The sequence below is a fragment of the Aquila chrysaetos genome, chromosome 17 (assembly GCF_900496995.4).
Source record: "Aquila chrysaetos chrysaetos chromosome 17, bAquChr1.4, whole genome shotgun sequence".
Classification (NCBI taxonomy): Eukaryota; Metazoa; Chordata; class Aves; order Accipitriformes; family Accipitridae; genus Aquila; species Aquila chrysaetos.
In genome coordinates this window covers 2353443-2380455 of record NC_044020.1, presented here as the reverse complement: position 1 = coordinate 2380455, position 27013 = coordinate 2353443, and the positions used below count along the sequence as shown (strand labels likewise).

At 58.1% G+C, this 27013-nt stretch overlaps 4 protein-coding genes and 1 long non-coding RNA gene across 13 annotated transcripts; 4 read left to right on the top strand and 1 right to left on the bottom strand.

Annotated features, from left to right (window-relative positions):
* Window positions 1-656: 656 nt before the first annotated feature.
* Window positions 657-1084, top strand: LOC121233879. The gene is made up of 3 exons (XR_005934182.1): window positions 657-692; window positions 727-772; window positions 1066-1084. It is a non-coding gene; the product is annotated as an uncharacterized LOC121233879 (long non-coding RNA).
* Window positions 1085-1470: 386 nt separating this feature from the next.
* LOC115352299 (histone H5) lies at window positions 1471-2423 on the top strand. The gene has a single exon (XM_030040230.2). It carries the CDS (start codon window positions 1665-1667, stop codon window positions 2235-2237), a length of 573 nt encoding a protein of 190 aa, XP_029896090.1. The 5' UTR covers window positions 1471-1664; the 3' UTR covers window positions 2238-2423.
* Window positions 2424-4711: 2288 nt separating this feature from the next.
* On the top strand, window positions 4712-10554 carry GCAT (glycine C-acetyltransferase). Its single transcript, XM_030041348.2, has 9 exons — window positions 4712-4936; window positions 5016-5146; window positions 5772-5873; window positions 6403-6549; window positions 6851-7005; window positions 8603-8685; window positions 9066-9237; window positions 9675-9796; window positions 10207-10554. Exons 1-9 carry the CDS (start codon window positions 4732-4734, stop codon window positions 10356-10358), a joined length of 1269 nt encoding a protein of 422 aa, XP_029897208.1. The 5' UTR covers window positions 4712-4731; the 3' UTR covers window positions 10359-10554.
* A 2780-nt stretch (window positions 10555-13334) lies between these two features.
* Window positions 13335-15104, bottom strand: LOC115352594 (noggin-like). Its single transcript, XM_030041013.2, is given in 2 exon segments — window positions 13335-13511; window positions 13513-15104. Coding segments are annotated over 2 exon segments (1167 nt in total). The 5' UTR covers window positions 14611-15104; the 3' UTR covers window positions 13335-13442.
* Window positions 15105-15330: 226 nt separating this feature from the next.
* On the top strand, window positions 15331-26989 carry GALR3 (galanin receptor 3). Of its 9 annotated transcripts, XR_005930777.1 has the most exons (4): window positions 15353-17202; window positions 17813-18721; window positions 26770-26832; window positions 26917-26989. XR_005930777.1 is itself a non-coding variant. In XM_041118222.1 (3 exons), exons 2-3 carry the CDS (start codon window positions 16469-16471, stop codon window positions 18690-18692), a joined length of 1614 nt encoding a protein of 537 aa, XP_040974156.1. In that variant the 5' UTR covers window positions 15331-15524; window positions 15892-16468; the 3' UTR covers window positions 18693-20404. The 9 variants fall into 9 exon arrangements, 8 of the variants coding, with proteins under 8 accessions (XP_040974156.1, XP_040974158.1, XP_040974159.1 ...); XM_041118222.1 differs by lacking the exons at window positions 26770-26832; window positions 26917-26989 and having other exon boundaries at window positions 15331-15524; window positions 15892-17202; window positions 17813-20404; XM_041118224.1 differs by lacking the exons at window positions 26770-26832; window positions 26917-26989 and adding an exon at window positions 26025-26105.
* Window positions 26990-27013: the final 24 nt, after the last annotated feature.

The following is a 27013-nucleotide window of genomic DNA, read 5'->3' as shown; positions in this document are numbered from 1 at the left end:
CCCCGCCACACACATGCGAGGGCTGAGCTGATGTCCCCAAAGCAGCTGGTGGGGAGCAAAGAGGGCAGAGGAGGGGGGCAGAGGCGTTGGGCTGTGGGGTACTGCTGCTGAGCCTATTTTGAGCCCAGTGCTCCCCCTTCTCTCCTTGGTGTCCCCCCCCAGTGTCTCCTCTAGTGTCCCTCCTTGTCCCCTGACGTTTCTCCCTGTGCCACTCCTTGTGTCCCCCCCCAAATGTCCCTCCCTGACCCCCAGCATCCCCCCCTTATTGTCCCTCCATCTGTCTTGATGTTGCTGAGTGTCCCTGCCATGTCCCTCCCTGTCTCCCCAAGCACTCCATGGTGTCCCCCCATGTCCCCTCCCAGTGTCCTTCTCCCCTCCCAGTGTCCCCCCCCAAGTGCCCCTCCTTGTCTCCTCCATGCCCCCCGCAGTGTCTCTCCTCCCCACCCAAGCGGTCCTTCTTTGTCCTGCTGTTGTCTCCTCCAGTGTCCTTCCTTGTCCCTACCCAGTGTCCCCCCAAACACTCCTCCCCGTCCCCCCACAGTGCCCCTCCTTGTCCCGCAGTGTCCCCCCCAAATACTCTTCCTTGTCCCCCAACAACCCCCCAGTGTCCCTCCTCATCCCCCAGTGTCCTCTCCAAGTGTCCCTCCTCGTCCCCACCCACTGTCCCCCCAAATACTCTTCCTTGTCCCCCAGTGTCCCCTCTGAGTGTCCCTCCTTGTCCCCCAGTGTCCCCCCCAAATACTCTTCCTTGTCCCCCAGCAACCCCCCCAGTGTCACTCCTCATCCCCCAGTGTCCCCTCTGAGTGTCCCTCCTTGTCCCCCAGTGTCCCCCAAATACTCTTCCTTGTCCCCTAGCGACCCCCCCCAGTGTCCCTCCTTCTCCCCACCCACTGTCCCCCCCAAATACTCTTCTTTGTCCCCCAGTGTCCCCCTTTGTCCCCCCAAATACTTTTACTTGTCCCCTAGCGACCCCCCCAGTGTCCCTCCTTCTCCCCCCCCACTGTCCCCCCCAAATACTCTTCCTTGTCCCCCAGCACCCCCCCAGTGTCCCTCCTCATCCCCCAGTGTCCCCTCCAAGTGTCCCTCCTTGTCCCCCCAAATACTTTTACTTGTCCCTTAGCGATCCCCCCAGTGCCCCTCCTCGTCCCCACCCACTGTCCCCCCCCAAATACTCCTCCTTGTCCCCCAGCGAACCCCCCCCCGGTGTCCCCTCCAAGTGCTCCTCCCCGTGTCCCCCCTCATCCCCAGCGTCCCTCCCTGTCCCAGCCCGGCGGGTCGGGTCGAGTCGGGTCGGGTTGTGGCTGATGGGGGGGGGGAACGGAGAGCCGGGGGGGGGACGGGGACACACGGGGACACCGGTGGCGGGGCGGGTGGCGCGAGCGGGGAAGTCCTCCCCGCGGTCCGCACCCCGCCTTTAAAGGCTGGCTGCGCCGGGGGCTGCCGCAGAGACGGCACCGGCACCGGCACCGGCACCGGCACCGGCACGGGCACCGGCACCGGCACCGGCACCGGCACGGGCACGGGCACCGGCACCGGCACCGGCTTCGCTGCGGTTCTTACCCACCGCTTCCTTCCCCAAGGGTGGGGGGTCCCCCCGGCCGCGCAGACCAGGCTTCCCCCACCGCGAAGGGATTAGCGGGGCGTCGCGGGGCGAAGCGTTAAGAATGACGGAGAACCCGGCCCCGGTTCCCGCGGTCAAACCGAAGCGGGCCAGGGTGGCACGACGGCCGGCGGCCCACCCCGCCTATTCGGACATGATCGCGGCGGCCATCCGCGCCGAGAAAAGCCGCGGCGGGTCCTCCCGCCAGTCCATCCAGAAGTACGTGAAGAGTCACTACAAGGTGGGCCAGCACGCCGATGTCCAGATCAAGCTCGCCATTCGGCGCCTGCTCGCCGCCGGCGTCCTCAAACAGACCAAAGGGGTCGGCGCCTCTGGTTCCTTCCGCCTGGCCAAGGCCGACGAGGCGAAGAAGTCCCCGGCCAAGAAGAGGAAGAAGGTGGCCAGGAAATCCACGTCGCCCCGGAAAGCGGCTAGACCCAGGAAAGCCAAGTCGCCGGCAAAGAAGCCCAAATCTGCCGCCAGGAAAGCCAGGAAGAAGTCGAGGTCCAGCCCGAAGAAAGCCAAGAAGCCAAAGACTGTTAAGGCCAAGTCGCTGAAGGCGGCCAAGCCCAAGAAGGCAAAGCGGTCGAAACCCAAAGCCAAGTCCAGGGCCCGAAAATCACCCAAGAAGAAGTGAGAAGGCTAGAGGCATTTCGGTACTCTCCCCGTTGGTTTCTGTAAATAGCTTTTTGCCTTTATTTTTACTCCTTTCTATTGCATTTTATAAAGAATTGATCGATTCCTGTCTGGAAATAGCTAAAACAAGGCAGTTAATGAAAGAAAAAAGGAACTTATTTGATATGGAGAGTTCCCATTTTTAAGAGTTACTGGTCTGGGTTTTTATTTCAATGTCTCAGAAACTTCTTGCCTGTGTCTGTTGTTTGTTTTTAACACTGGGCTGCTTGTTGTGTGCCGGGCGTGACGGTGACTCCGTGCCTCTGCTGGGGCCGTACAGGATTTCAAATCCTGATCCTGCCCCAGCTCCCGGGGGGTTGTGTGTTTGCTGGGGCTGGGCAAAGAGTCTGCCTTGTGTTGGAGGGGAAGCGAGCGCGTAACGGCTGCAAGAGCCACAGCCTTCCCAGGAGGAGGAAAAGGGGCTCCCCGCTCCCTCCTCCACCGCCCTGGCTCCCAACCACGGGGCCGAGGCGAGGTGTGCCGGGGTGCTGCTGCTGGGTGTGGGGTCTGGCCGGTGCTGGAGATGATAACCACCCGGCCGGTGGGGCGATGGAGCTGCCCTGCCCTGGGTGCTGGCAGGGATGGGACGGACGGAGGAGGTGGAACGGGGCCGGGGGGTCTGTCCACATTTGCTTTCAAGGAGTTGGAGGTGTCCGGCAAGCGGGAAGGGGTCGATCCCTGGGGAGAAAGGACAAACGTGGCTATGAACGGCCGGGTACGGCCCCGTTATCACCCCCGGGGGCTCTGGCTGTGTGCCCAGCGAGAGCTGGCATGACCCCAGGGCCTGCCTGGCCCCTGCCAGACCCCCTCCCCGGGCAGGGCTTGGCGGTCCTGGCGGTCGGGGCTGGCAAGGAGCCTGCGGGCCGGCCCTACTGCTCCGCAGGGTCTGAGCCTCAGGCAGGAGGTGCCTAATGGCCCGATGATCCTAAATCTCGTGGGCAGATGGTGCCTCAGCCTTTTAGCCATCGAGGATCCCAAATTGTGTAGTTCAGCGTACTGAAATCCTTGGCCTGGATGTACCTCATCCCTTTGGGCTCTTGTTCCTAAGACCCTTGGACCGAAGGCTCCCAGACCACCGAGGCTGAAGACCCTAAACCCCTTTCAAAAGCCTGGTGCCTAACCCTCCTGGACATGAGGGGTCTAAACCACTCTGGATCCCCCAGTCAGCTATAGTGGAGGATGGAGACGCCTGACCCAGCTGGGCTCTTTGCGTCTAAACCCGGCGGGTCCGTGGGTCACAAACCCCTTTGGCCAAAGGCGCTCAAATTTCTTGGGTTCGGCTACCTCACCTCCTTCAGCTGGTTAAGTCCTAAACCTCTCAGACCAAAGGATCCTTGCTCGCCTCAGCTGGACGCACCCAAATCCTACAGGCACTTGGTTCGTTACCCCCTGTATTGGGTCTGGCTGGGATGGAGTTAATTGTCCCCATAGCAGCCCTCGTAGAGCTGTGCTCCGCATCGGTAGCTAGAGAGGTGTTGATAACACACCAGTGTTTTGGCTACTGCTGAGCAGCGCTGGCACAGCATCAAGGCTGTCCCTCCAACATTTTTGCCCCCCCTCAACGGCAAGCTGGGGCTGGGCAAGATCTTGGGAGGGGACATAACCAGGACAGCTGACCTAAACTAACCAAACGGATATTTCATACCGTATGACATCAGCTCAGATATAAAAGCTAAGTAAAGGGAGACGGAAGGGGGGCACTTTTGTCTTTCGGAGTAACCACTACGTGTATTGAAGCCCTGCTTCCCAGGAAGTGGCTGGACATCGCCTGCTGATGGGAAGTAGAGAATAACATCATTTGTTTTTTCTTTGCCTCTGCGCTCGACCTTTGCTTTCACTTTATTAAACTGTCCTTATCTTGACCCATGAGCCTTTTGTTATATTTTCTCCCCCCCGTCCAGCTGAGGAAGGGGGAGCGATAGAGCGGCTTCGGTGGGCACCTGGCGCCCAGCCAGGGCCAACCCACCACAGTCCTTTTTGGCACCCACGAACCCACAACCCTGGGATTAAGAGTCCTGTGGTGGGCACCCATAAATCACCTAAATGCGAGGATCCACCTCCGCCGAGGACCCCAAATCCCTGACGCAGGGCCACCTTGTCGATCCTCAAGGTCCGTGCTGGCCCCGTTCCTCCAAAATCCCTTCGGCCCTAATACACAACCCCTATCCTCGCCCACTACAATTCCTAAATCCCACGGACGGGCTTCTCCCAAATCCAGGGATCCCAAATCACCTGGGTTTAGGGGTGTCTAAACCCCTTGGGACAGAGCCTTAACCCCAGCCAAAAAAACCCAAACGAACCGCAGGGGCCCGAACGAGGGCTCCATTCAAGGGGCAGGCGGTGGGCGGAGCCAGAGCGGCGCCCCGCCCCTCCCCGCCGGCGCGGGGGCGTGTCCCCGGCGGCCAATGGCCGCCGGGGACACGCCCCCGCGCCGGCGGGGAGGGGCGGGGCTAGGGATGTGGCGCGGGACGGTGGCGCGGGTGTTGCGGAGCGGCCGAACCGGGAATTCCCGGTTCGTTTCGGGAACGGCGGCGGTGGTTGAGTTCCGCCGACGTTTGGAGAGGGAATTAGAAGACATCCGAGGAGCCGGGACTTGGAAAAGCGAGCGGATTATCTCTTCCCGTCAAGGCCCTCATCTCCGTTTGGAGGGCGGTGGAACCGGTGGGTACGGGACGGTGGGGAGCGGGTTTTAGCTTTATCTCCCGGTACGAGGTCTGTGCTTCTCTCTTTCCTCCCCCAGGGATCCTCAATTTTTGCGCCAATAACTACCTGGGTCTCTCCAGCCACCCCGAGGTGATCCGTGCTGCCGTGGAGGCCCTCGAGAAATTTGGTGCTGGGCTCAGCTCCGTCCGTTTCATCTGCGGTACCCAGGTACCGGGCACCGGGGCAGCATCCCCTGCTCTGGGGTAGCCTTTCTCGGGGGTTTTGCTTCAGACTCCCATCTTGGCACTCGCATTTGGGCATGGTCCTAAAGTACACGTGGCCAGGCAGAGAAAAAAAAAAAAAAAAGCCTGCAGAATTCCTGCTGGCCAAAGTTCTGGACATAGGCCAGCTAAAACCATTACCACCCTGGAGAGGGAAAAGAAATGAAATGCCGCTCTGGATTCACAAAGCAAATGTCATTTCCCTCCCCTTTAAGGGTCAAAATTACAGCGAGCCTGCCTTGAAATGGCTCTGTCAAACCACCCCAGTTTATCCCCGCTGGAGCCCTTTCAGAGCCCCGGCTGGTTAAGTGCAAAGAAAACTCCGAGCTGCTCCCCTGTGGGTGGGGAGCTTGGAGTGTCCCTGCTGCGCTTTTGGCGTCCAAACCCATAACAGCATTTTAGGGCTGCGTTTGCAAAGACTTTCTGAACACAATTAACTTTTCCCACGCACACACACCTTTTCTGGTTAAAACCGGGCTGCTTCCTCCCCTTGCAGTCAGCATCTAACAGCAGCAGGCAAGTGAGAACTTGTGCTGCCTCACTAGTGATGTTCGCTCCTCTCTTCTCTTTAGAGCATACACAAGGACCTAGAGGAGAAGATCGCACGTTTCCATCAGCGGGAAGATGCCATTCTTTATGCCAGCTGCTTTGATGCCAACGCTGGTATCTTTGAGGTTCGTAGGGCTTTCCTTGTGTCGTCCATGAAGGAGGGGGGGTGACGGCGATGTGCCCGCCGTGCCTTCCAGAATCTCTGATGTGAGCTCTGCGCCGCAGAGAAGATGGCAGTGACTGGTGGTGGAGAACCCTGACTTGTTGCCCCTGGACTGGGGGAGCCGTGCGGAGCTGTTTCATCAGCCCTCACCTCCCCCTTCCCCGGCCAGCTCCAGCTTTTGGGGAGGGCTCCCATTTCCTGGGGGGTCCGTTCTCCCCCTTGAAGCGTAGACAGGGGGAAGGGGTGATCCCCCAGGCTTGCTAGGGAAGGAGAGGGAGGTTTTGAGCTCAGAAGCCACAGGCAAGAGCCTGGCCTAAGGAAATTGGGGGATAATTTGGCTGGGAAGGAAAGTGGAAAGTTTAGCGGTGCCAGGAGAGACGTGGCAGCTGCAATCAGATGCAGCCTTGTCCTCTGCACTGAGAGATGCTGGAAGATCTCGGTGAGTCGGCACCCCAGAGCGAAGGAATATCCTTTCTGTTTGGTGCGGCCAGGCCCTGCTGACCCCGGAGGATGCGGTGCTGTCGGATGAGCTGAACCATGCCTCCATCATCGATGGGATCCGCCTGTGCAAGGCTAACAAGTACCGCTACAAACACATGGACATGCAGGACCTGGAGGCCAAGCTGCAGGACGCGCAGGTACGGAGGTCTGCTCCCACCCCAACGCGAGGGTGCTCCCTCAGCTGTGCTACCTGCTCAGTAACCAGCCCCGAAGGGTGAGCTCTGCGTTTTCCCGTGCAATAGGCATCGTTTTTGCCGATAGGCACAGGTAGGCATGGATAGGCAAGGTGGGGAAGCAGCTGGTTGCAATGCAAACGCCCCGTCTCAGTTAGATATATCCACTCCCTACGGGAGCTGGACTGTCTCCCGGTCTCCTTCGCCAGCCCCTCTCCTCAGGGTGACATCCTCACCCCTGGGGATGCCGCTTTCCCTCCTACAGAAACATCGTCTGCGGCTGGTGGCCACCGACGGTGCCTTCTCCATGGATGGTGACATCGCACCCCTGAGGGAGATCTGCCAGCTGGCCCAGAAGTACGATGCCCTGGTCTTCATTGACGAATGCCATGCCACAGGCTTCCTGGGACCCAGTGGCCGGTAAGGGGCTGGTTTACCCCTGTTTCTCCCCCCCACCGACCCCAGCTACCTCTGAGGCAAGGCCAAAGGTGGTGATGGCCGATGTGTTTCTGTGGGGGGACTCCTGGAACCACCGTTTCTCGAAGGCTTCGCACCCCACCTCTGCCTCAGCCCTGCCCTCCTGATGATATCTCCCCTTTGGGGCACCTGAGGGGATCGAACGGAGATACTTTAGCACTGACCCATCCCAACACGACAGCCACTACTCTGTGCGTGAGGGATGGTGCGTGACCGCCTCCTCTGCCTCTCCTGGCAAGCAGCTGGGCTTCCTGATTTCCAAATCCTTCTCCTCTCAGCTATTGCTTTCAAATGCTTGGGTCTTGGGGGTTCTGTGGAGTTAGCTTGCACAGTTTGATAATTCCCTCGGCGCAGCTTTTTCCTCCATCCCCTGGCGATCCTCCAGGTGCTAAGCAGTGCACTTGCTGCAGGTGTTTGCCGAGAACAGACACTTCACATGCTTGTTTTGTTCAGGCACATGAGTGCCAAGCGCTCCGGTGCGTGGTCCTTCCTGCTTTTACTGGAAGGTAGAGACCCGTGTGAGGCAACACCTGTAGGAACGAGCAATGGGTCCCTCCTCAGATGGAGGGATAGTGCAGGAGATGACCAGAGGAGAAAGCCATCTCTGAAAAAGCCAAAAGTTGCTCTGTGAAGAGCTCCCTTCCAGCTCTCTCCTCTCTAGGCGGATCCCATGTGGGAAGCTGGCAAGTCCACATCAAGCTGTGAAATGGGTGAGAAGTGGAAACTAAGCCCCCTGCCTTCCTTGGGGCATGGTAGCCATCCTATGGGTTGAGGCAGACCTTGTCACTCTGTCCCAGGGGGCTCTGTGGTCCCAGCAGCTGCAAAAACAACTGTTTGACTGCTCTGAGGTGTGTAAGTGCACAATGGCTTGAGGAGGAGAGAATGGTTACCGAGCGCTTCATGAGTTATGCTAGTTTCAGCGTGAACTTGACGCTGTTGTCTACAACACTGTGTTTCGAGAGAGCCAACAGAGGAGCTGGGTGGCCGTGCCCCATCCTGCCTTTTTGGGCCGGAGGACACAAAGCTGCAGAGTACGTCTGCCACGTCTGGTTGGTTCCACTAGCGTAGACCTTGACACGGGTGCTTTAGGCCTGGTGTGCTTGTAGGGCAGCACATCGGTGATGTGCACAGCCCACCTCAGAGGACATCGGCTACTCGAGCCAGGCAACTGCTTTTCCCTGGTGTACGCTAATGGTGTGGTGTGTGTCAGAGGCGTGCGCAAGACCGACATCGGTGGCTGGCGCTCTGTTTGGACTACTAAACTTCTGTGCGGGCAGTTTGAGCGTTCTGCCATCTGTAAGGGATGAAGAACCCATGCTCTTACCTCGGGAGATCCCAGCTTAGCCTTTCTGCAGGAGAAGGGAAGGTCAACACTTGGGTTGAACTACAACAGGGGGGTGTTGGTATTCTTTCTTTACGAGAAGGGGGGACACCAGAGACCTGGCTGGTGGCACTTTGTTTCCCTTGAGGCATCAGGTGTAGAGCAGCTTCCCTGGTGCATGCTGGCACAGCTGATAACGTGACATTCCTTTTTCTACAGGGGTACCGATGAGCTCCTGGGAGTGATGGACAAAGTCACCATCATCAACTCCACCCTGGGAAAAGCTCTTGGAGGAGCTGCAGGTGAAGGCGTTTTCCTGTCCAAGGCCCTCCATGCCCTAAAGAGCTCCACAGCATCGCTCTGATGTTTCCTTCCTCTGCCTAATGATAGAGCAAGAAATGCATGTTGTCCTCTTCTACCGCTGGCATGAGGCTCAGTTTGGGACCCTGCTGCAGGGTCGAGGGAGGTCCTGCCGTGTGCTCCTTCCACTGTCGTCTTCCCCATGCGTTTGCCTTTGGGGTCAGGGTACAAACTCTTGGTAAAAGGCATCAGCCGTGATTTTTTTAGGCCTGGTTTGTACTGAAATTCCTGCTGTAGGTGACAGGTTGCCTTTATCGAGGGCCCCCCCTCTGACGAGATCTCCCTGGGGTGCCTTGTCCATTTCTCTTTCCTCCATCTGCAGGTGGGTACACAACTGGTCCCAAACCCCTCATCGACTTGCTCCGCCAGCGCTCCCGCCCGTACCTCTTCTCCAACAGCCTGCCTCCCGCCGTGGTGGGCTGTGCATCCAAGGCCCTCGACCTCCTCATGGAGAGCAATGCCATTGCACAGTCCATGGCTGCCAAGACCCAACGGTGAGTGGGCCATATTGGGGTGAGAACGGGGGGGGGGGGGAGAGGTTCGTTAGCAATGAGTTGTCCACGTATGTTTATTCACGCTCCGTCCCCCCCGCCCCCGGTGATAGCCGTCAAGGCAATTTGCAAGTCGCGGCCGGGGGGAGCTCCGGGGAAACTGCGGGATGTGCCTGTGTGTGTCAGACAGATGTGCGGGCAGATGGGTCACATCTGGATGCTCTGCGTGCTGGGACGCATCTGCCCCTCAAGCAGCTGCAGTCCCATGGAGCGGGAAATGGCAGAAGGTCACTCCAAAAAGAGAGATCCCTTCCCTGCACAGGAGGTGCAAGTGGAGCAGAACTACACCCAGCCCTCGGTGGCCAGGGTGCAAGCGAGGCAGCAGTCCCCAAGGACAGGGGTGACGAGGTTTTACTCATCCTCTTCGTTCTCTTCACCAGGTTCAGAAGCAAGATGACGGCAGCCGGCTTCACCATCTCGGGGAAAGACCACCCCATCTGTCCCGTCATGCTCGGGGACGCTCGGCTGGCTGCAGTGATGGCTGAGGACATGCTGAACAGAGGTGAACCGGGGAGGGAGCTCTGGATGCAGACACGTGCCTCGAGGGAAGGGACAGCCTGTGGTGGTACCACCACCATCCTTCCTCCAGAGGATGTTTCTGCATGAAATCTGTTATTTCTCTGCCCTGCAGCTGCGAATGTCCTCGTGGTCCCCCCAGACGTTGCTGGCTTCACCTCCTTTCTCTTTTGGGGGGGGTTACCTTAGCCCTCTTGCCCTGCCATGCTGGACAAGCATCCCCATCCCTGGCCCTAACCCTCATTTCCATGCTTGGGAGCAGATGCCGCTTGAAAACCCTGAAGCCTGGGAATGGTTCTTGGGAGGGGAGGGAGGATCCAAAAGCTTTTCTATCACCCACTACCACCTCAGCCTCCCTCCCAGCCGGCTCTGACTCTCTGTGCGTGTCCTCGCCAGGCATTTATGTCATTGGCTTCAGCTACCCCGTGGTCCCCAAGGGAAAGGCCCGCATCCGAGTCCAGATCTCGGCCGTTCACAGCGACGAGGACATCGACCGCTGCGTGGATGCCTTCACCGAGGTGGGACGAAAACACGGAGCGCTGCCTTGAGGGCCCAGCGAACTCCTCCTCCGGCACCATCCCTGCCCATGCCTGTGCCCCGGGGGAAACAGCTTGAGCAGCACGCCGCTGGAAGCAGGACCAGTCCTCAAGGCATCGCAGCCTGCGGGAAGCTGTGGCCGTTCCAGCACGCTGGCAGCGGCGCTGGCAACCAGCTCTTGTGTCATTAAAGGTGTTCTGCAGTGCAGCGGATATTTGTCCGGCTCTTCTTTTCTCATCCAGGAGCTGCAGCCCATCCTCATCCTCCCTCGCTGTGACCAGACACTCTGCTGTGTCTTCCCTGAAGCCTCAGTCCGGGTGCTGAAGTGCTGCAGCTTCTGCTGTCTCCTACTGATGGAAACGTAGCGTTGCTGGTACGCCCAAGGTCGCTTGCTCCCTCCGCGCTCTCCTGCGGGTCCAGCAGCGTCACCCCGGCAGATCTGCCCGCTGCAATTCCCCACCGAGGCAGGGAGGTTTCCCAAGCCCTCGGCAACCCGTACCACCAGCAGCCGCTTTGGGAAAGAGGACATGGGCCAGCCAAAGCCGTGGTGCTCCTTTCTCCCCTTCTCACTCTCGGGTGTTAGGTGTGAGGCTTGCTTGGTCCTCAGGGCCGGTTCTAAGGCTTCGCCCATCGCTGCGGTGTTCCCAAACCTGCCCTGGGAGCTGCATCTCTCCCCAGAGAGGCCATCGGGCAGCGGGCACGCTGAGGGGGCAGAGGCCAACAGCATGGTGAGAGGGCCTGCGTCTGCCTGGGGCTGGGGTGGAGGGCAGAGCAGGTGACAGAAACCTGCAATTTTCCTCCACCAGCTGCAATTTTTGCACAGCAGAGGACACACGGCAGGCTGGGATCTCTGGATTTGTTCCTCCAAGCCGTGCTGGGATAGCGATTGAGCACTCAAGCAGGAGCGAGTGGGTCCTGGGCATCTCTCTGGATTGCTTTGTTTACATCGGTTTTGCTCCAGATGAGAAATCACGTGTGGCCTGCCGTCTGCCCATGTGCTGAACTGGAACACCAGCTGCCTGCCACCTGGGACAGACTGCAGCCGAAATGAGGGCGTGCTGTGCTTGGGTGCCGGAGCACTGGGTCACATCAGCAAAGACCTGCTCCGAAAACGCTTCTTGCTGTTAGGCAGTCAGGGAGCGAGCTACAGGGCGATAACGTGTCTGACCTGAACCAGAGCAACTGCAGATGAATACAGAAGTTAATCCAGGGTTGCAGGGCTTTACGGGATGCAGAGGGCAGGGGAGAAACGCGTCTTCCATAGGGCTGCCGCCGGACCTTGTTAGAGCACCTGGTAGTGTAACCGTGTGCCGAATTTATTTAATTTTCCATCTCCGCAGGGCCCAGAGCTCAGCCTGCTGATAAAGTATGATATGGAGTTCCCTCCGTGTGGCACCAGGCCCTCACAGTGCGGCAAACCCTTCCCCCTTATCACAGGCAGTATTTTGAGAACGGGGAACGGAATGGGGAAATGGCAGGAGGTTGTGCCCAGGCGCCTCTTGCAACCTGGAAAAGACGAGGTTTCAGCTAGCTGGGCTCTGGGACAGGGGGTTTGAGTCCCTAAACCGAATCGCTGCTGCTTTGAGCCCGAGGCACGTGCACCCCCTTGCTCGCCCCTACTTGCACACCCGTACCGTGCTTCCCCCCCGACTCCCTCCCTGCCTCCGGCCGGTCCCCAGCCCAGGACTCCCCTTCTCCCCTGGGCTTCTGCAGGCAGCCCTCCCGATGGCTCTGCTCCTCTCAGGGCAGCCAACCCAAGCAGTTTAACCCTGCTCCAGCTTTCAAGCCCCCCCCCCTCAATGGGAGAAGAGCCGTACAGATGTCATCTGCGAGCAAGAGCGGCAGCAGCCTCCCTCCCCTGCGATGCACACGCTTGTTCTTGCGTGCACACGTGGGCTCCCCTCTCCTCCTCCTCCTCCTCCTCTCCTCACCGGGTGCCCTGACTTCCCTGTCCCCTCCGGCTCTCTCGGATCCCTCGGCAGCCGACCCTCCGCGCTCCGACTGCCTCTCCGCCTGCTTCAAGGCCGAGCTCTGCCGCAGACGGCAGCTTGCGCGGCGGCACGGGGAGTGCTGGAGCCTGGGGAAGGCAGGAGGGTCAGGCGATGGCACGCTGGAAATGCATAATGCAGCGTCCATCGACTGCGGGCGCCGTGTTAATATTGCATACCCAGGCAAAGCCTCCAGCTCTTTATTTCTTCAAGGCCTCCCAGCCTCTTTGCAGCTTTTAGCCCAGAAAGCAGAGGGCATTTTGCTGGGTGGAAGGTAGAGGCAGACGCCGCTTTTCGAGGATGCAGTTCCCACTCCGGGCTCGCTGACCCACCCCAGACCCCGTACGCTGCTCTGCCAGGCTTTCCCCCGGGTCTGGAGCCGTCACCCTCTACACCATGTGGGATAGGTGTGGGATCCCCATATCTCGCCCCTTGTACCTCGAAGTAGGGGACTGTCCTGTCCCATCCCGTTTCCATACCCCCCCACCCCTCCAGATTCTTCCAGCCCTGGGTCCCTGCCCACCCCCCCAACTCCTCCCACCCTCACCGGGCTGTCCCAAACCTGCCCCCCGTCCCGCTGATGCTTTCCAGCCCCTCTCCACACCACCGTTCCCACCCTGAGCTGTGACCCACCTCCCTCTACCCCTTCCCCGCCGGCATCCCTCGCCCTCCCTGCCCGCAGCCCTGCCCAGGCAGGCAGGGATGTCCCAGTTTGGACCGAGCCCGGTGGGGGCTGATGGAAATGGGGTCTGAACCTGCTGTCGGGTGCCGCGATTTTCCCATCCTGCATCCTTTGCTGGAGATAAACGCTACGCAAGGGCCTCCGCCGGCATTAACGCCTCCCCGTGCTGGCGGGCGAGGGGCGAAGCAGCTGCGTGTCCCCCCCCCCCCCCCAACCCCGGGGGGGCTTCGGCGAGAAACGGCAATGACGGCAGCCGATCCCCACTTCCCTTCTGGAGGTTTATTTCTCCATTTGGGGGGTTATCCCCCCCGCCCGGCTCCGAGGGTGAGTCCAGGTGACCGCTCTCCTTTTCAGACCGTTGGGCTCCAAGAAGCAGCACGGGGATGGAGCGGGGGTCCCCTCCGCATCCCCCCCCCCCCCACTCCTCAGCGGCAGGAGCACTTGCAGGCGGCCACGACGGGGTAAGGGATCTGCCGCCAGGCGCAGTGCGGGGGGGCCGGGGGGCCGGGGGACCCAGCAGTGCCAGGCTAGCAGCTTGATGTGGGTGAGCTGCGCGGGGCGGCAGGTCATGCCGGGGGGCCAGGAGCATCCGGGGGGTCCGTCGTCGCAGGCGGTGTGGCGGACCCAGCGGGGCCAGAAGACCGGTCCCAGGTCGACCCAGGCGGAGGTGAGGCGGCAGGCGGCCCTTTCCACCAGCCACTGCCGCAGGCGGCGGGCCAGGGTCCCCGGCAATTCGGGGGGCGACCCCGAGCCGGGGGGCAAGAGGGTGGGCAGCTCCAGCCCCTCCAATTCCCGCCACAGCTTGCGTCGGTAGCGCCCGGCGCCCTCCGCCAGATCCCGGCTTAGGGACTCCAGGTCGTCCTCCAGGAGGCTGCCGTTGAGACGCCGGGGTTCTTCGGTCGCCATCCAGAAGCGGTCAAAAGCCGAGCCCAGCAGCCGGCGCAACCGGCCGGGCTTCAAGTGGCGGGGTTTGGGGGAGTAGCGGTAGTCCTCGGGGGAGCGCGAGAGGCTGTAGGGCCGCGCCGGGGCCGAAGGGCGGCCGCGTAGCAGGTGGGCGGCGGGGTCGGCGGTGCCGGACGGCGGATCCCGGGATTCCTCCGGAGGTGGACCCGAGGCATCCAGCGGTGGGAGCAGGCGGAGGAGGAGGAGGAGGAGGAGGAGGCAGCGGCGGTGTGGTCCCTCCGTGGCGAGCGGCATCGCGGCAGGGTGTGCGGGGCCGCGGGCTTGCGATCCGCCGCATCCCCCCCCTCCCCGCCCCGGGTTATCGCCACGTTCCCGAGGCATGGCCTTCCCCTTTTCCCTGGTTGTGGCGGCTGATAACGAGACGGCGGCGGGGACGCCTCGCTCCCTCCCATCAGAGGGGCAGGCAGGCGGGGAGGAGAGGCCGCATCGTCCCTCCCGCCATGCCGAGAGGTGCCACCGACGAGGGGCATCGGGGCTGCCGTGGAGGGGAAGGGGCCGGTGCCTCCTCCTCCTCCGCATCCCGCTCCATCCTTGGAAGAGGTATCCGGGACCTTCCCAGCGAAGGGAAGCTGGTGGCCTTCGGGTCTCGCCGGGAAAGCATCGCCAAAGCCGCGCTCGGCCTCGGCGCATCTGGAATTCCGCAGGGCACAGGTCCTGTCGTGGAGGCGGACACGGCGGCGGGGCCGGAGGGCTGCCTGGGTCGCTGTCGCCTCTCGGCACATCAGCCAGCACACGAGCTGTCCCGGGCAGATGTGATGGAGCTGAACCTCTGGAGATGGCCTCCCTGGATGGCTCGTCCTCCCTCCCCACGCTGCAGTGCCCCGGCAATGCTGGTGGAGGGCGGACCTGGGCTGGATGGAAACCAAAATCTGCTTTCCTCTCCTTCCCTGGGGTCAGACATTGTGGGAGACACTCTAGGGCTCTGTGCCGTGCTGCTAACAGTTAATTAATAAAACCTGGTAGGAGCAATTAATTCCTCGTGCTCCAGAGGGTTTAGAGCCGTATCCCAAGGACAGGGCAGGGGCCAGGCTCACTGTGGTGGGATATTCATGTTTCCCGGAGGTGTTGGGCAACACGTCCTGAAGACCCAGCGTCGAGGGGTGCCTGCAAGGCCTGCCGGGGTCCGTGGGACCCTGCCCCCCTCTCCATCCTCCCTCTCCCACCGGAGAGCAGTGGGCTTTTTCTCTCACTGTCCCCTCCTCGCTGGAGCAGGGAACGGCTGAGCCTGCGGGAAAGCTGGGCAGAGAGGAGTTAACTCCAAACCCAACCTCAGGGAGAGGGGAAAAAAAAAAAAGCAACCAGAGATCAATGGATCAGCAGCAAGAGCAGAGGGAGGGAAAAGGGGGAGACAGAGAGAGAGGAGAGGAGCTCCAGAAGGAGACAGACGTGTGTAGGAGCCAGGAGAGGAGAGAGCAGAGCTGGCAGCGGGCAGGGGTGACGGACAAACTCTTCGGTGGCCCGTGTCCTCCTTGCCACCACTGCCTGGGCTGGACTGGAGGTCTCCCCGGAGTAAGCGGTGAAGCTGCAAGCCCTTCCTCGCAGAGGTGAGTGCCGGCTTCCCAAGCTGAGAGGTGGCCTGAGCAGGGACACGCTGGTGCCCAGTGATGCCCCATAGTCTACCTGCGAGGTGCATGCCCAGAGGGAGATCGGGGTCCTCTGCTCGACCAAGAAGATCCCATGGGGCCGGGTGGAGGAGCCAGATAGTTACCAGTAGGGTAGAGGGGACTGCAGAGCCAGAAAAGCAGGGATCACCTTTTGGTTTGACACAGAGAGGCTGCTGGGAAGGAGAAGTGGTGTGAGCTGAGGGATGGGGGGGCATGGGATGAAGGAGCTTGCATGACCCAAAAAAGAGTTAATTGCATGTCAACAGTTGCTAGATAATGGTGTCTTTCCCTCTTGGTTGCTGCTCAGCAAAGGACAATTTGTTCTAATGACAGCACAACACGGGGAAGGCTTCGTTAGGAAATAGGCTGTCGGCGCTCCCCGTCTGAGCGCGGTGTTGCTCAGGGCTGGAGGAAGTTTTGCGGCAAATCACAATACCTTGAGCTGCAGTAATAATACGGTAATTGCTCCTTTGTAATGATCATGGTGGTGTGTTTCAGGTGGCTGCGAGGTCTCCCCCCCCCCCGCATCCTCTCCTAGCTGCCTCCATCCAACCGATGGCCACCTCTCAGCATCAGGAAAAGTGCCCTTAGTTGCCTCTCCTCTGTGGAGCATAACTACTGCACAGGGAGCAAGCAGCAGCCAGCTCCTCAGTGGAGGTGGTCCCAGCTTAAGGAGCTCCCTCGGGGCGGGAGTGTGGTGGGGTGCTGCTGCTGCGGGGACTATCAGGTCCCTGCTGCCGGAGGTGGCACAGCCCTGGGGTGAGTGTGCCGGGACCACTTACAGCCCACGGGAGCCCCTTTCCCCATGGCCGAGCCCTGTTGAACACCAGCCGAGATTTAGACTTGCCAAAGCAAGCAATCCCAAGAGCTTTAGCGGCTTTGGGATGGTGGGAGGAATGGAGTGGCGGCCAGGCGGCAGGGCAGGGGGTCCTTCAGGGGGCTGGGAGCACAGGAGATGCTGTGGTGGGGGTGTGAATGTGAGCAGGAGAAAGGGGCTTCAGCCAGGCAGATGTGGGCTGACTGATCCCAACAGCATTCTTGCCAGCGATGTCACGAGGATCTTGATGTCATCACTTAACCGGCTGGTTGGGATTGGTATCTCTAAGGAGAAACGTGGGTGTCAAACAAAGGCCAGGATCAGGCACCCTAGGGCCAGAGCTCTGGTAGCCACTGTGGTCAACACTGACCAGCACCCACGTGCCTATGGCCATGCACAGGTGCTGTGTGTCCCTTTCTCCCCGCGCAGGTCCCCGCGGTCAGATGGAGAGATGCCAGGGGGATGGAACGCCTCTTCCGACAGCCCAGAGCTACGAGCAGCAGGGATTATTGTGCCCGTCATCTTCTCCCTCATCTTCCTCCTGGGGACTGTGGGGAATGGGCTGGTGCTGGCCGTGCTGCTGCGGAATGGCCAAGTCAAGTACAACACCACCAACCTCTTCATCCTTAACCTGGCCATGGCTGACCTGTGCTTCATCGTCTGCTGCGTCCCCTTCCAGGCCACCATTTACACCCTGGATGGATGGCTTTTTGGGGCCTTTGCCTGCAAGGCTGTGCATTTCCTGATCTACCTCACCATGTATGCCAGCAGCTTCACCCTGGCCGCTGTCTCTGTTGACAGGTAAATTGTCCCCTTCCCTTTGAGTCCCTCAGCTCGGGGACAACGTGTTTGCCACCCTTGAGCTGAGGGGTGGGAGAAAGGCCAGTGCTTACCCTGTTGAGTGTCCTGTAAGAAGCAGGTAGGGTGTCCCCAGAGGCAGAGCCAGCCTCCCCAGCTCCCCGTGCCCTCTCCCAGCACCAAGCCAAGCTCTTGGCCTGGTTACCCAGCCCTCACTTGAGAAGGAGGAGTGCAGCCACATGCTGAGGTTTGGCGTCCACCATGCAAAAACCAAGAACGGCAAAAGTCCCAGGGCAGCAACACACTACAGGAGAAACAGGGAGCCCTCTGGGTCCTGCTCCTATCCTTCTCTTCCCTGGTTCAAGAGGCACACTGCTTGCCCTTCCCGACCCAGCACAGCAGAGTGGGTGACGGAGATCCCAGACCCGCTGTTGGGATGATCCTGACCTCTGTGTGAATTCACCGTAACCCTCCCTACCAAGAGGTGGGGAGGGGGAGAGACGGGTGGCTGCATGGGAAGGGGTGCACAGATGGCAGCTCCACAGGACAGGAGAGATACCTCGTCTCACCCGTGTTGTGTTTGATCTCTCCTTCTTCTTCCCCTCCTCGCCAGGTACCTGGCCATTCGCTATCCACTGAAGTCCCGGGATCTCCGCACCTCCCGAAACGCAGGAGTGGCCATTGTAGCAATCTGGTCACTGTCGCTGCTCTTTGCGGGGCCTTACCTCAGTTACTACCAGATTGTCCATTACCACGGGGTGCCCATCTGCGTCCCCATCTGGGAGGACCAGCGCCGAAAGATTCTGGACATCCTCACGTTTGTCTTCGGATACGTCCTGCCCGTGTTCGTGGTGAGCATGGCATATGCCAGGACCATCAAGTTCCTGTGGACCTCTGTAGACCCCATAGAAAGGATCTCGGAGTCCCGGAAGGCCAAGCGTAAGGTCACCAAGATGATTGTGGCTGTGGCCATCCTGTTCTGCCTCTGCTGGCTGCCCCACCACCTGGTCATCCTGTGCTTCTGGTTTGGCCACTTCCCCTTCAACCGAGCCACTTACGCTTGCCGCCTGGCTTCCCACTGCCTTTCGTATGCCAACTCCTGCCTCAACCCCATCGTCTATGCCCTCATCTCCAAGCATTTCCGCAAGCGTTTCAAGCAGGTCTTCACCTGCCTCTTCTTCCAGAACAAGACCAGGAAGAAGAGAGTTGGAAAGAAAGTCCACGTGGTCAACGTGGGCAAAGCTTTCACCAACAGCACCAGAGGTTTCTATGGAGGCAACACTGAGGTGACCCATGTCCCAGAGGAGAACATCAGGAAGAGGGACCCTGAAGGTGCCAGTCATGCCAGAGCATGGACTCACCAGCTACAAGACACCATGGTCTCTGTTCAGAAGGAGCTGCTGGAGGAAGAAAGTTTGGCAACAACTGGCCGTCCCCTAGCCATGACCCCTCCAAGAGGAACTCGGGAGTTTCTGACTGTTCACTACGGATGAACAAAGTGAAGAAACCTGTTTTCCAGCCAGTGAGTAGCCACTCCATTCCCAAACAGGCAGAATAATGTGGGGCAGAGGGGAATGGATGCAGCAGAGCCACCGAAAGATCCTGTGGCAATGGTTAACCCATTGTCCCCACTCACCTTCACTCACTGGCCCACAGCATTCATATAGGAATGGCACAATCCACCCGTACAGCTGCAGAATGGAGGGACATCTTAATGTGCTGCCAAGTGACCTGGGAGGCCTTCCTGCAACAGGTTTTAAGGCTTCTGTTTCCCAGCTGCCTAACTTGCTAATTTTGTGCAGCACCTTGAAACTCTAAGAGGAAGGCAACCAAAATGAAAACATCCTGGTAGGAAATCCAGGCTGTTAAGGGTGCACCAGAGCATAGGTGGGAAGGGTGGAGAGAGTGCACAGGGACCTGAGTGTGAATAGGGTGGCTGGCAGCCTCTCTCCCTGGCAGCCCCAAGCGGTGAAACACTGTCCCCTGCCCACATGCCCTTCTTTTCCCATGGGCCAGCCCTTGTCCACCTCCATCCTCTTCCCTAGCCCCTGCATCCAGACCAAAGGACCTTTGCCACACTGGCTACGAGGAAGTCAGCCATCTGTGCCGACAGATGCAAACTCCATAGCAGTCACTAGTCATACTTAAATGATTTATGCCACAGCAGGTGAAGAATGGAAAGGCTTGTATGCCAACACCTCTGCGTGCCTCCCCTCTGCTCCACTGGCTTCTCTGAAGTTCAAGAAGGAAAGGACCTTCTGTCCAGTCTCTTCTCTCCACCCTGCCCCACGAGAAGTACTCGCTGGAAGATGTTTCCTAGAGCTCTGTCCCACCTGGCTTTAGCTCTTGCGAGCAGATCCTGCAGGACACTGTCCCAATTCATAGTACTGCTTGCAGTTCAGAAGTATTTCCTGATAGCCATCCTCAGTTCTTCCTAAACAAACCTGGTAACTCCTCCTTCCACCACATTGTTCCACCCCTCTGCTTAATGTTTGCCTTTTGCAAATTCCTGAGGGATTGCTGCCTCTTCTTTGATCTTTGCTTGCTACTCGGAGCTTCATCCCTTCCTTCTGGGGCTGAAGGACCTGTTGCTCTCTCAGCAGACGTTATTCGGTGATATTAGCCCTGTGTGTGTGGTTTACTGACTTGGCCAGACAGTTTTTTTCCACGTGATGATGACGATGATTGTGAGTGAATTGATGCCTGTCACCAAAGCAGAAGAAAGTAGCCAAGCTGCAAAATGAGCTGTGGAGCCAAGTGATGGTTGTGGTGAGGCAAAGGAGAAGGAAACAGGCCCATCACACCCATGTGCACTTAGCTCCTGTCTCCTCAGTGCCCCTTTCTACCTGATGGAGAGGGCTTCCAGGAGAGAGAGATCAACACCACTCAGTGGGTTGGGACATCTTCCAAGACGGCAACCGTTGGGGGATTGCTGTGGGACCCACGTCCACCTGGGAGCAAAACTTTCCCCTGCTCTGTCCCTGCTGCCCCGAGCAGCGGCGGAGGAGCCTTTGGCTGTGGTAGCAGCTCAATGACACCCCGCAGCAGGGCCAAGGGTCCTCCCAGCCTGACAGTGGGAAGGATGGGAAGTGCCGTGGGGATGGCGGGGTGGGGCAAGAAATCACATTCACCAGAAGGTGCTGGAATTTCTCCCCTGCTTGACCTTAATAAACCCTCGTAATTTCCTTATCCTGCCATGTTTGCTGTGTGCTGGATACAATCTCTGCCCGGCGCGGGGCTCTGCAGTTTGGGCTGGAGGTGGTGGAGGCTGTATGAATTGTCCGAGCAGAGTCTGGTTCTTCTGACTCACTAGCAGGGCGTCATTTATTTTATTTGACTTGCAGCCACTGCAGGAGTGTACGGAAGAAGCAATGAGGGTTTTAAGAGGGATCCAGCACTGCTGGTGTTCAACAGAAAGTTGTAGGAGAGGGAAAAGGAGGGATAGCAAGAGGACAGGCAGAGGGGGGCAATATAAACGAGAATGTGCGGGTCAGGTGGGAGCCATCCACAGGGACAGAAAGCGGCGATGAGAAGGCAGGGTGAAACGAGGGGCTAGAAGCAGAGAGCAGAAGGGAGGATAAGAGGGCATGAGGGAGGTGGGAAGCAACGTGCTGGCAGAGCACCCACGTTTTGGCAGGAGCCTTCCCCCATGCCAGCAGTGTCACGCTGCTCCAGAGCTGGGGTGAGCAGCACTGGGCTGTGTTGGACCCCAGCCTACAGCAGCTTTCTCCAGCATTTTTCTGCATCATCAGGCTGCCGGAGAAGCCCAGAAAAACACCATCCAAGCGAGGTCTTTGATCAGTCTAGCGCACATGTGAGGGAGGGAGCTGGTGGGATTTGCATTGCTGCACGCTGTGATTTGCCACGGTGCCTGGCAGAGCCAGGTCCAGGCACGTGGCTGGCTTCACGCAGCTCCCGTTTTGTCACGTAGTCATGACATGAGTGGAGAGGGGAGGGGGACCAACCGGGGTACTCGGCTTCCCCAGCGTGCCAAGTCTATGTGCCGCAGGTGACTGCAGCCACTTGAGGCCATACTCTGCAGGGACGAGACAGCTTTGCCTTGGGGACACAAGCTGTGTGATGCCACCTGGCTTGCAAATGCAAGCAGGACAGATCCTGCATTTTTTGCCAGCACAGACATAGCTCCTGAGCCTCGGTCCCGTGGCCTGGGAGCTTTTGGTGATGCTGTAGGACAAGACCAGGAAGAAGCCATAGAAAGGGGACAAAGACAGATCACCTGAGAGACCAGGAGGGGGAAAAGGGACTGCTTTTGCTGGCCAGGCAAGCCCTGAAGAAGGGAAAGGGACCAGCCTGTGGAAGGACCTCCATGGGGAGAGGTGAAGGAGAAATCTCTGTTAGCATCATGCTTTCTGACCACATCTCAGGGGCTTTGCTCTCCTCCGGGAGAGGCCAGGATCATCAGGTCCACAACTTATCCCCACTGAGATGGTTTTCTGTTGGCAGCGAAAGAGATAAGCTTGCTTGTTCAGAGCTGTTAAACTGAGCTCAAGCCCCACAGAGCTCCTTCAGCGACCTCCTCCACAGTCCTGCAGCCAGGCCTGGGATGCCTTGGCCACAAATCATTAGACCTGCCACCATCCCAGCTCAATATTTACGGTAAACTTTACATGATTGCAACAGCTCTCCTTTTCCTTAATTACATATGGCATTTATTCAGTGCTGTGTGGCTCCTGAGTGTGTAACTCTTAACATGAAGCAGATCTTCACCCATAATGCCCTAAGAGCAGTGAAAGAGGGAAAGCTTGGCAGAAAGTATTTAGTGAAAGCAGTGACATTGTGGGACTCTCCAGAGTTCCACACTGAAGCTAGGAAACAGTTACAGATCATCATGGCGGCAGTAGGTTTCAGAGTGAACACCTTTGCCCTGAACAGGGCAGATGGTTCTCCTTCCACAGCAGTTTGCTGCCCCGCACCCTGCTGCCCACAGCCAGTGTGTGCATGGAGATATCCCTCACGGCAAAGCCCTACAGGCTGACTTTCCAGGCGGAGATGCAAGGACTGGGTGCTACAGCAGACTCTGTAGCCTGGACATCTCCAAGAACCGTACTCCTTGCTTTCTAGCTAATTAAAACAGTGAGGCAGCTAACGCTGGAGAGCCCCAGCTGGCAGAGAGGAGCCATTTACTGCCAGTCCGCTGATCATCGGGAGCCGATTGCCAGCGTGAGCCTGCAGCAAATGTGAAGTTTTCAGAGGCTGCGCAGCCCCATCAGGGGTGTCCTGAGCCCCGCACGGGCTGTGGGAACCACTGGTGTCCTCACTGGTCCCCGTGCATGGCTGGACCTCGGCGAGGCAGCTGGAAGCTGCATCAAAACTAAAGGGGTTTTGGCCCCAGCCGTGCCCTTCGATGCTCTCAGTGCTGCAGGTGTTGTACGGCGGGGCTGGGAGACAGCAAGGGGCTTGCAGACCCGCGACGTGCATGAGCAGAGCCACGAGCCCCCCTCCTTATTTCTCTTCTCTTTCTGTCCCCTGCTTCTGCTTGCGTAAATCTTCCCTTATTGATTTGTCCTGCCCACTCTTAAAATTCCCAGGCAACGTGATATTTCTAACCCTCGCTGAAGCTGTCGCACGCCTCGCTAAAGCTCAGCTCCAAGGACATCTCTTTCCTGTGCGGAGGTCAGCCGAAGCGCTGCGCTGGGAATTATTTTTCTTTTTCCACCCAAGTGTCTGATGTTGCTTTCTGCACCTTGAGCCTCCCTTGCTTCCTATCCCCATTTCCGATTTCTCCAGCTCCCTTCCTTCGTGGTGGCTGCCGCTCCTCTGCGGCCGATGCCTTTCGGAAACGTGTCCAGTGTGCTTTTCCCACTTTCCCAGGGACGGCTAGTCCTGCAGCCGCCCTTCGCACGCGATGCCGTGGCTGGTGGCCAGCTCACACGGCCTCGAGCAGCCTCTGGGTAACACGAACGTATACATCATTTCTGTGGGTGAGGACTCACGTCAGAGCCCCAAAGCACTGGAGGGAGAAGGGAACGGCAGTCGGGAGCAGTGGTACGGCACAGCCAGACGCTGCCTGTTCTTGCCCACATGCGGCCGGGCTATTGCTCAACCCTGGTCCTGATCCTCCCGGTCCCAGGTTGCAAAGGGAGCGGATCAGGTCAGGACTGACTGCTGCGCATTGGGGTGAAGCCTAAATAAAACAGGACAGAGAGAAGAGCTGGGGGAGAAGGTGTATTTAGCCTGGCAAGCGTTTGCAAGCCCTGGCTCCCATCCCTACGCTCTGCCTGGTGCTAAGCCCCAATTTTGGGGGGCATGTGAGCAGGAAAGGTAGATGCTGAGCCCAGGCTGGGGAGGCTCCAGAGCCAGGAGGGAATTCCTGTCTGCCCAGTAACAGCATACATGCTCCAACTGGTCTCTCAGCTCAAAGGCAGAGGTGAAGAAAAGGTGTCACATCCTTGATATAGAGCCAGGTTTAATTAAAGCTGAAGGAGCTTGATTGCTGCTTTCCACACAGCCTCCCCTCCAGACTGATTAGCATTCTGCAGTCTCCACTCCCAGCTTCTCACCTTAATTAATGACTCCTTGCTTATATTTTCTTTCCCACTTGTCATCACTTGGGCTGATGAGCTCGGCTTTAACCCTGCAGAGGCTGGTTTGCCACATCGGCTGGGAGCTCGCGTGGGGCAGAAGGAACGGGAGAGGTGAGAGCAGGTCGGGGCTTGGTGGTTAGCAGTCGGCACCGGCTCCCCTGCAAGCTGGGCTATGCAGCTACCATCTGCAGACCAGCTTAGCCCTGCCAGCCGTGTGCTGGTTCTGGTGCCTGGCATCTCCCCGGCGTGCATGCCGTGAGCCCGACGCTGCTGGGAGGTATATCAGACCCCGGTGCCGAGAAGCTGATTCTGCTGATGCCCTGGTGTGCAAATCTGGCAGCCGTGGGAGCGGGGGGTTCCCCGTCTGCAGACACATGGGGCTGCGGGAGACAGAAAGCTGTTACGAGGACGGCTCCTAATTCCCTGGCAAAGCAACAGGCTCGGGTGCTGCCTGTGTTTGCCCTTGTGCTGACGGGAATGGGACCTTGTACGGACACTCTGCAAACAGCCAGGATAGTCCTGCAAAGGCAGCTCGTGGCAGGACAACCTTGCCAGCTCGCAGGCAGGGAAGTACCGGCGTGACAGGCATGGTCAAGGCACGTAGCACTACTAGCTACAGGGAATTCTGCTTATTTGCTTTTGGGTTTAGCTGCTGGTTCCTAATCCATGACCACCCTTAGCAGGTTGCCAGCTGATTATTTTAATTCTTCCAACAACCACGTACTCTCTTCCCCTCTCAGAGCTTTCAGAAAAAAACAGAGGAACGCTATTTGCTGTATCTGTCTCCTTTATCAGCTTCCTAATCGAAACTCCTAGCTCTTCCACCTACTCACCTCATGGGCCCTGAGCTGCCCAGGGCTGTTCTCCCACGCTGGTCGGGCACAGTGCACGAAGAAGGCATCTTTCTGCAAGTAGCTTTCTGTGATGGAGAGGAAGAGATCTGTCTTGCTTGTGGAATGAGCGGAGGAAGCAGATGAAAGGGTGGGAGGTTTGCCAGAGATGCTTCATGGGGCTTCTTTAGCAGCGCAGATAATTACAGTGATGGATTTGGAGTCTGCTAGAAAGGCAAAAGTGGAGAAAGCAACAGAGTTCAGGTGTTGGCTCAATACCCTGGACTTTAATTATTTCAGCTGCTGAAGAGTTGAACAGATTCTTGATGTTCACGCATACTGCAGTGTGAGCTTTGCATTCGCTTGCATAGCTAAGTTGCCGCTTCAGCGAAAGGCCTCTTGCTGAATAACACCCACGCAGCTTTGTTAGGAGGCTTTGTTCAGGGCTGTTGCTTCTGCAGTAGGTCCTCAGTGAGACACAAGCAGGTTTTCAGTCTTCACTTGCTTGGATGAGCCAGATCCTCAACCTGGCTGGTTTTGGTTGCATCTTACAGCACAGCAGTGGCTGCAAAGATGGGGAGGTTGCCGCTGGGTTCAGCGGCTGGGGATTCAGCGGCTGGGGATTCAGCGCGTTACTGCAGAGCTGTGCTCTGAACGAGGAGGGGAAATGGAGTGTATCTGTGGAGGCCAGACAGCAGTGAGGGGGAAGCAAGGCCTTGGGTCAAGTCCTGGTTGACATCATGGCCCTGAGAAGGGGATGCACCACCGCTTGGGAAAGGGACCTGGAAGGTGTGTTTGATGGTGTAGCACAAGGAAAATGAGGAGGTTAGACTGAGTTTAATGGGAAAATAAGTAGCAGAGGAAAACCTCTGCTGTTGTTTTCGTTCTTCATTACTGCAGCAGATACCTCTGGGAGATGCAGAAAGCTGCCACCAGCCTCACACCTATGGGCTGTGCAGGGAAATCTGTGGCCCAGGGTGCAAGGGCAGGGGGAAAGGTGCTGGGAGAGGCCAAAGACTCTAGGTGAGGAGCAGCAGAAAAAACAGACAGTGCCAGTGAACAGCTCTCAGTGCAGCATGAAGCCACAGTTTCCTCTTCCCCTGGGGCCTTCTCTTTCCTTCTTTCCCTCCCCAGCACCTAACTCTCTTTCTAGATACAGCTGCTGACCACGGCAGGGTAGTCAAGGCTTTGGCATGACCAGCTGACACAAAGAAACCTAAAACTTTTCTCAGTCCAGTGCCAAACACATGACACAGCTCTCAGCAGTCCAACGCTTCAGCCCTGAGGCAGGAAAGCAGAACTGACTGCAGTGATTCACAGAATATGAGTCCTATATGATGCAATTTTTTCCCCACTGAAAACCAGAACCCCTTTTCTCTTTCTTATCTGCTGTTATCACTAAAGCAGTGGCAAAACTTCCTATAAGCCTGCTCGTTTTATTGTTCCTCAGTTCATTGTGCCAGTCTCCAGGGGACTGCCAGTGCTGCTTCACCTCCCATGGAGGGAGCGGTGCTGCAAAAGAGGGAAGGCAATTGCTCCTGGCTGGCTGCAGGACCCCCCCCACCTTTCCCTTCGGAGCGTACAGTCAAGAGCAGTTACAAAAAGCTCCAGCGCCAGGCAAGACAAAGGCCTGAAGAGCTGTGGACAACAACATCACGTGTGCTCAGGCTAAAAGCTTCGCTCTGAGTCCCAGCTAGGTGTATTCCTGGTTTTGAGGAAAGCTTCCAAGCTGCATCTAGTTAGCAGACAACATCAGCAACTAAGGTAAGTGCAGCAATAAAGAGCATTTCAGCTGCCTGCTCTTGGGGCACCTTAATGGTCTCCTCAGCAACAAGGCTGTTGAGTGCAGAAGCCTTGATAGCTGGGTGTATGTGGACACCAAGACTAGGCTGCGAAGACGGGAAGAAACAAGTAAAGACTGGACACGAAAGCTGCTCCTCACGCAGGGACCAGCCTGGAAATCCTCTGTCCTGCCCAGATGTCCCTCCCCAGCCCCTCATCCTCTTGCTGTTTCTTCACAGCACAACCATTTTATCTGGCATGGGGCAAGGCATGAGTTCAGCCACCTTCTCCCAACCAGCTCCGTACTTTTGCAGGAGTACGGACTGGGCAAGGCTGCTTTTCCTCTTTGCAAAACATCCCATCTTCCAGCTTGAAGCAATCCCGCTGAGATTCTCTTTCCTCTATTTGTACAGTTTTACAGCAACTAACTAGATTTAAAGTCTGGATTTCTTGGCTGTGGAAGTCAAGATCAGAAGGTGAGTCAACAACCACGTACTTCGATCTGCAAACAGACTGGTGTTTGAGTTCAAACAACTTTGTGTCATTGCTTCTGATTTCAGGACCAGGTATGAGAGCAGCAATTACCAAGTCTGGCGCTGTGCATGGGGACTGAAACTTACGTAAAGAAAGAGGAATGAGCCGCTCTGGAAAAAAAGA

Coding starts and splice junctions, on each gene's coding strand:
- LOC115352299 (XM_030040230.2), top strand. CDS start 1,665: ATGACGGAGAACCCGGCCCCGGTTCCCGCGGTCAAACCGAAGCGGGCC.
- GALR3 (XM_041118224.1), top strand. CDS start 16,469: ATGGTGGGAGGAATGGAGTGGCGGCCAGGCGGCAGGGCAGGGGGTCCT. Junction 17,203..17,812: donor GCCGCTGTCTCTGTTGACAG/GTAAATTGTCCC, acceptor CCTCCTCGCCAG/GTACCTGGCCATTCGCTATC.
- GCAT (XM_030041348.2), top strand. CDS start 4,732: ATGTGGCGCGGGACGGTGGCGCGGGTGTTGCGGAGCGGCCGAACCGGG. Junction 5,874..6,402: donor CCAACGCTGGTATCTTTGAG/GTTCGTAGGGCT, acceptor TGGTGCGGCCAG/GCCCTGCTGACCCCGGAGGA. Junction 9,238..9,674: donor ATGGCTGCCAAGACCCAACG/GTGAGTGGGCCA, acceptor TCTCTTCACCAG/GTTCAGAAGCAAGATGACGG.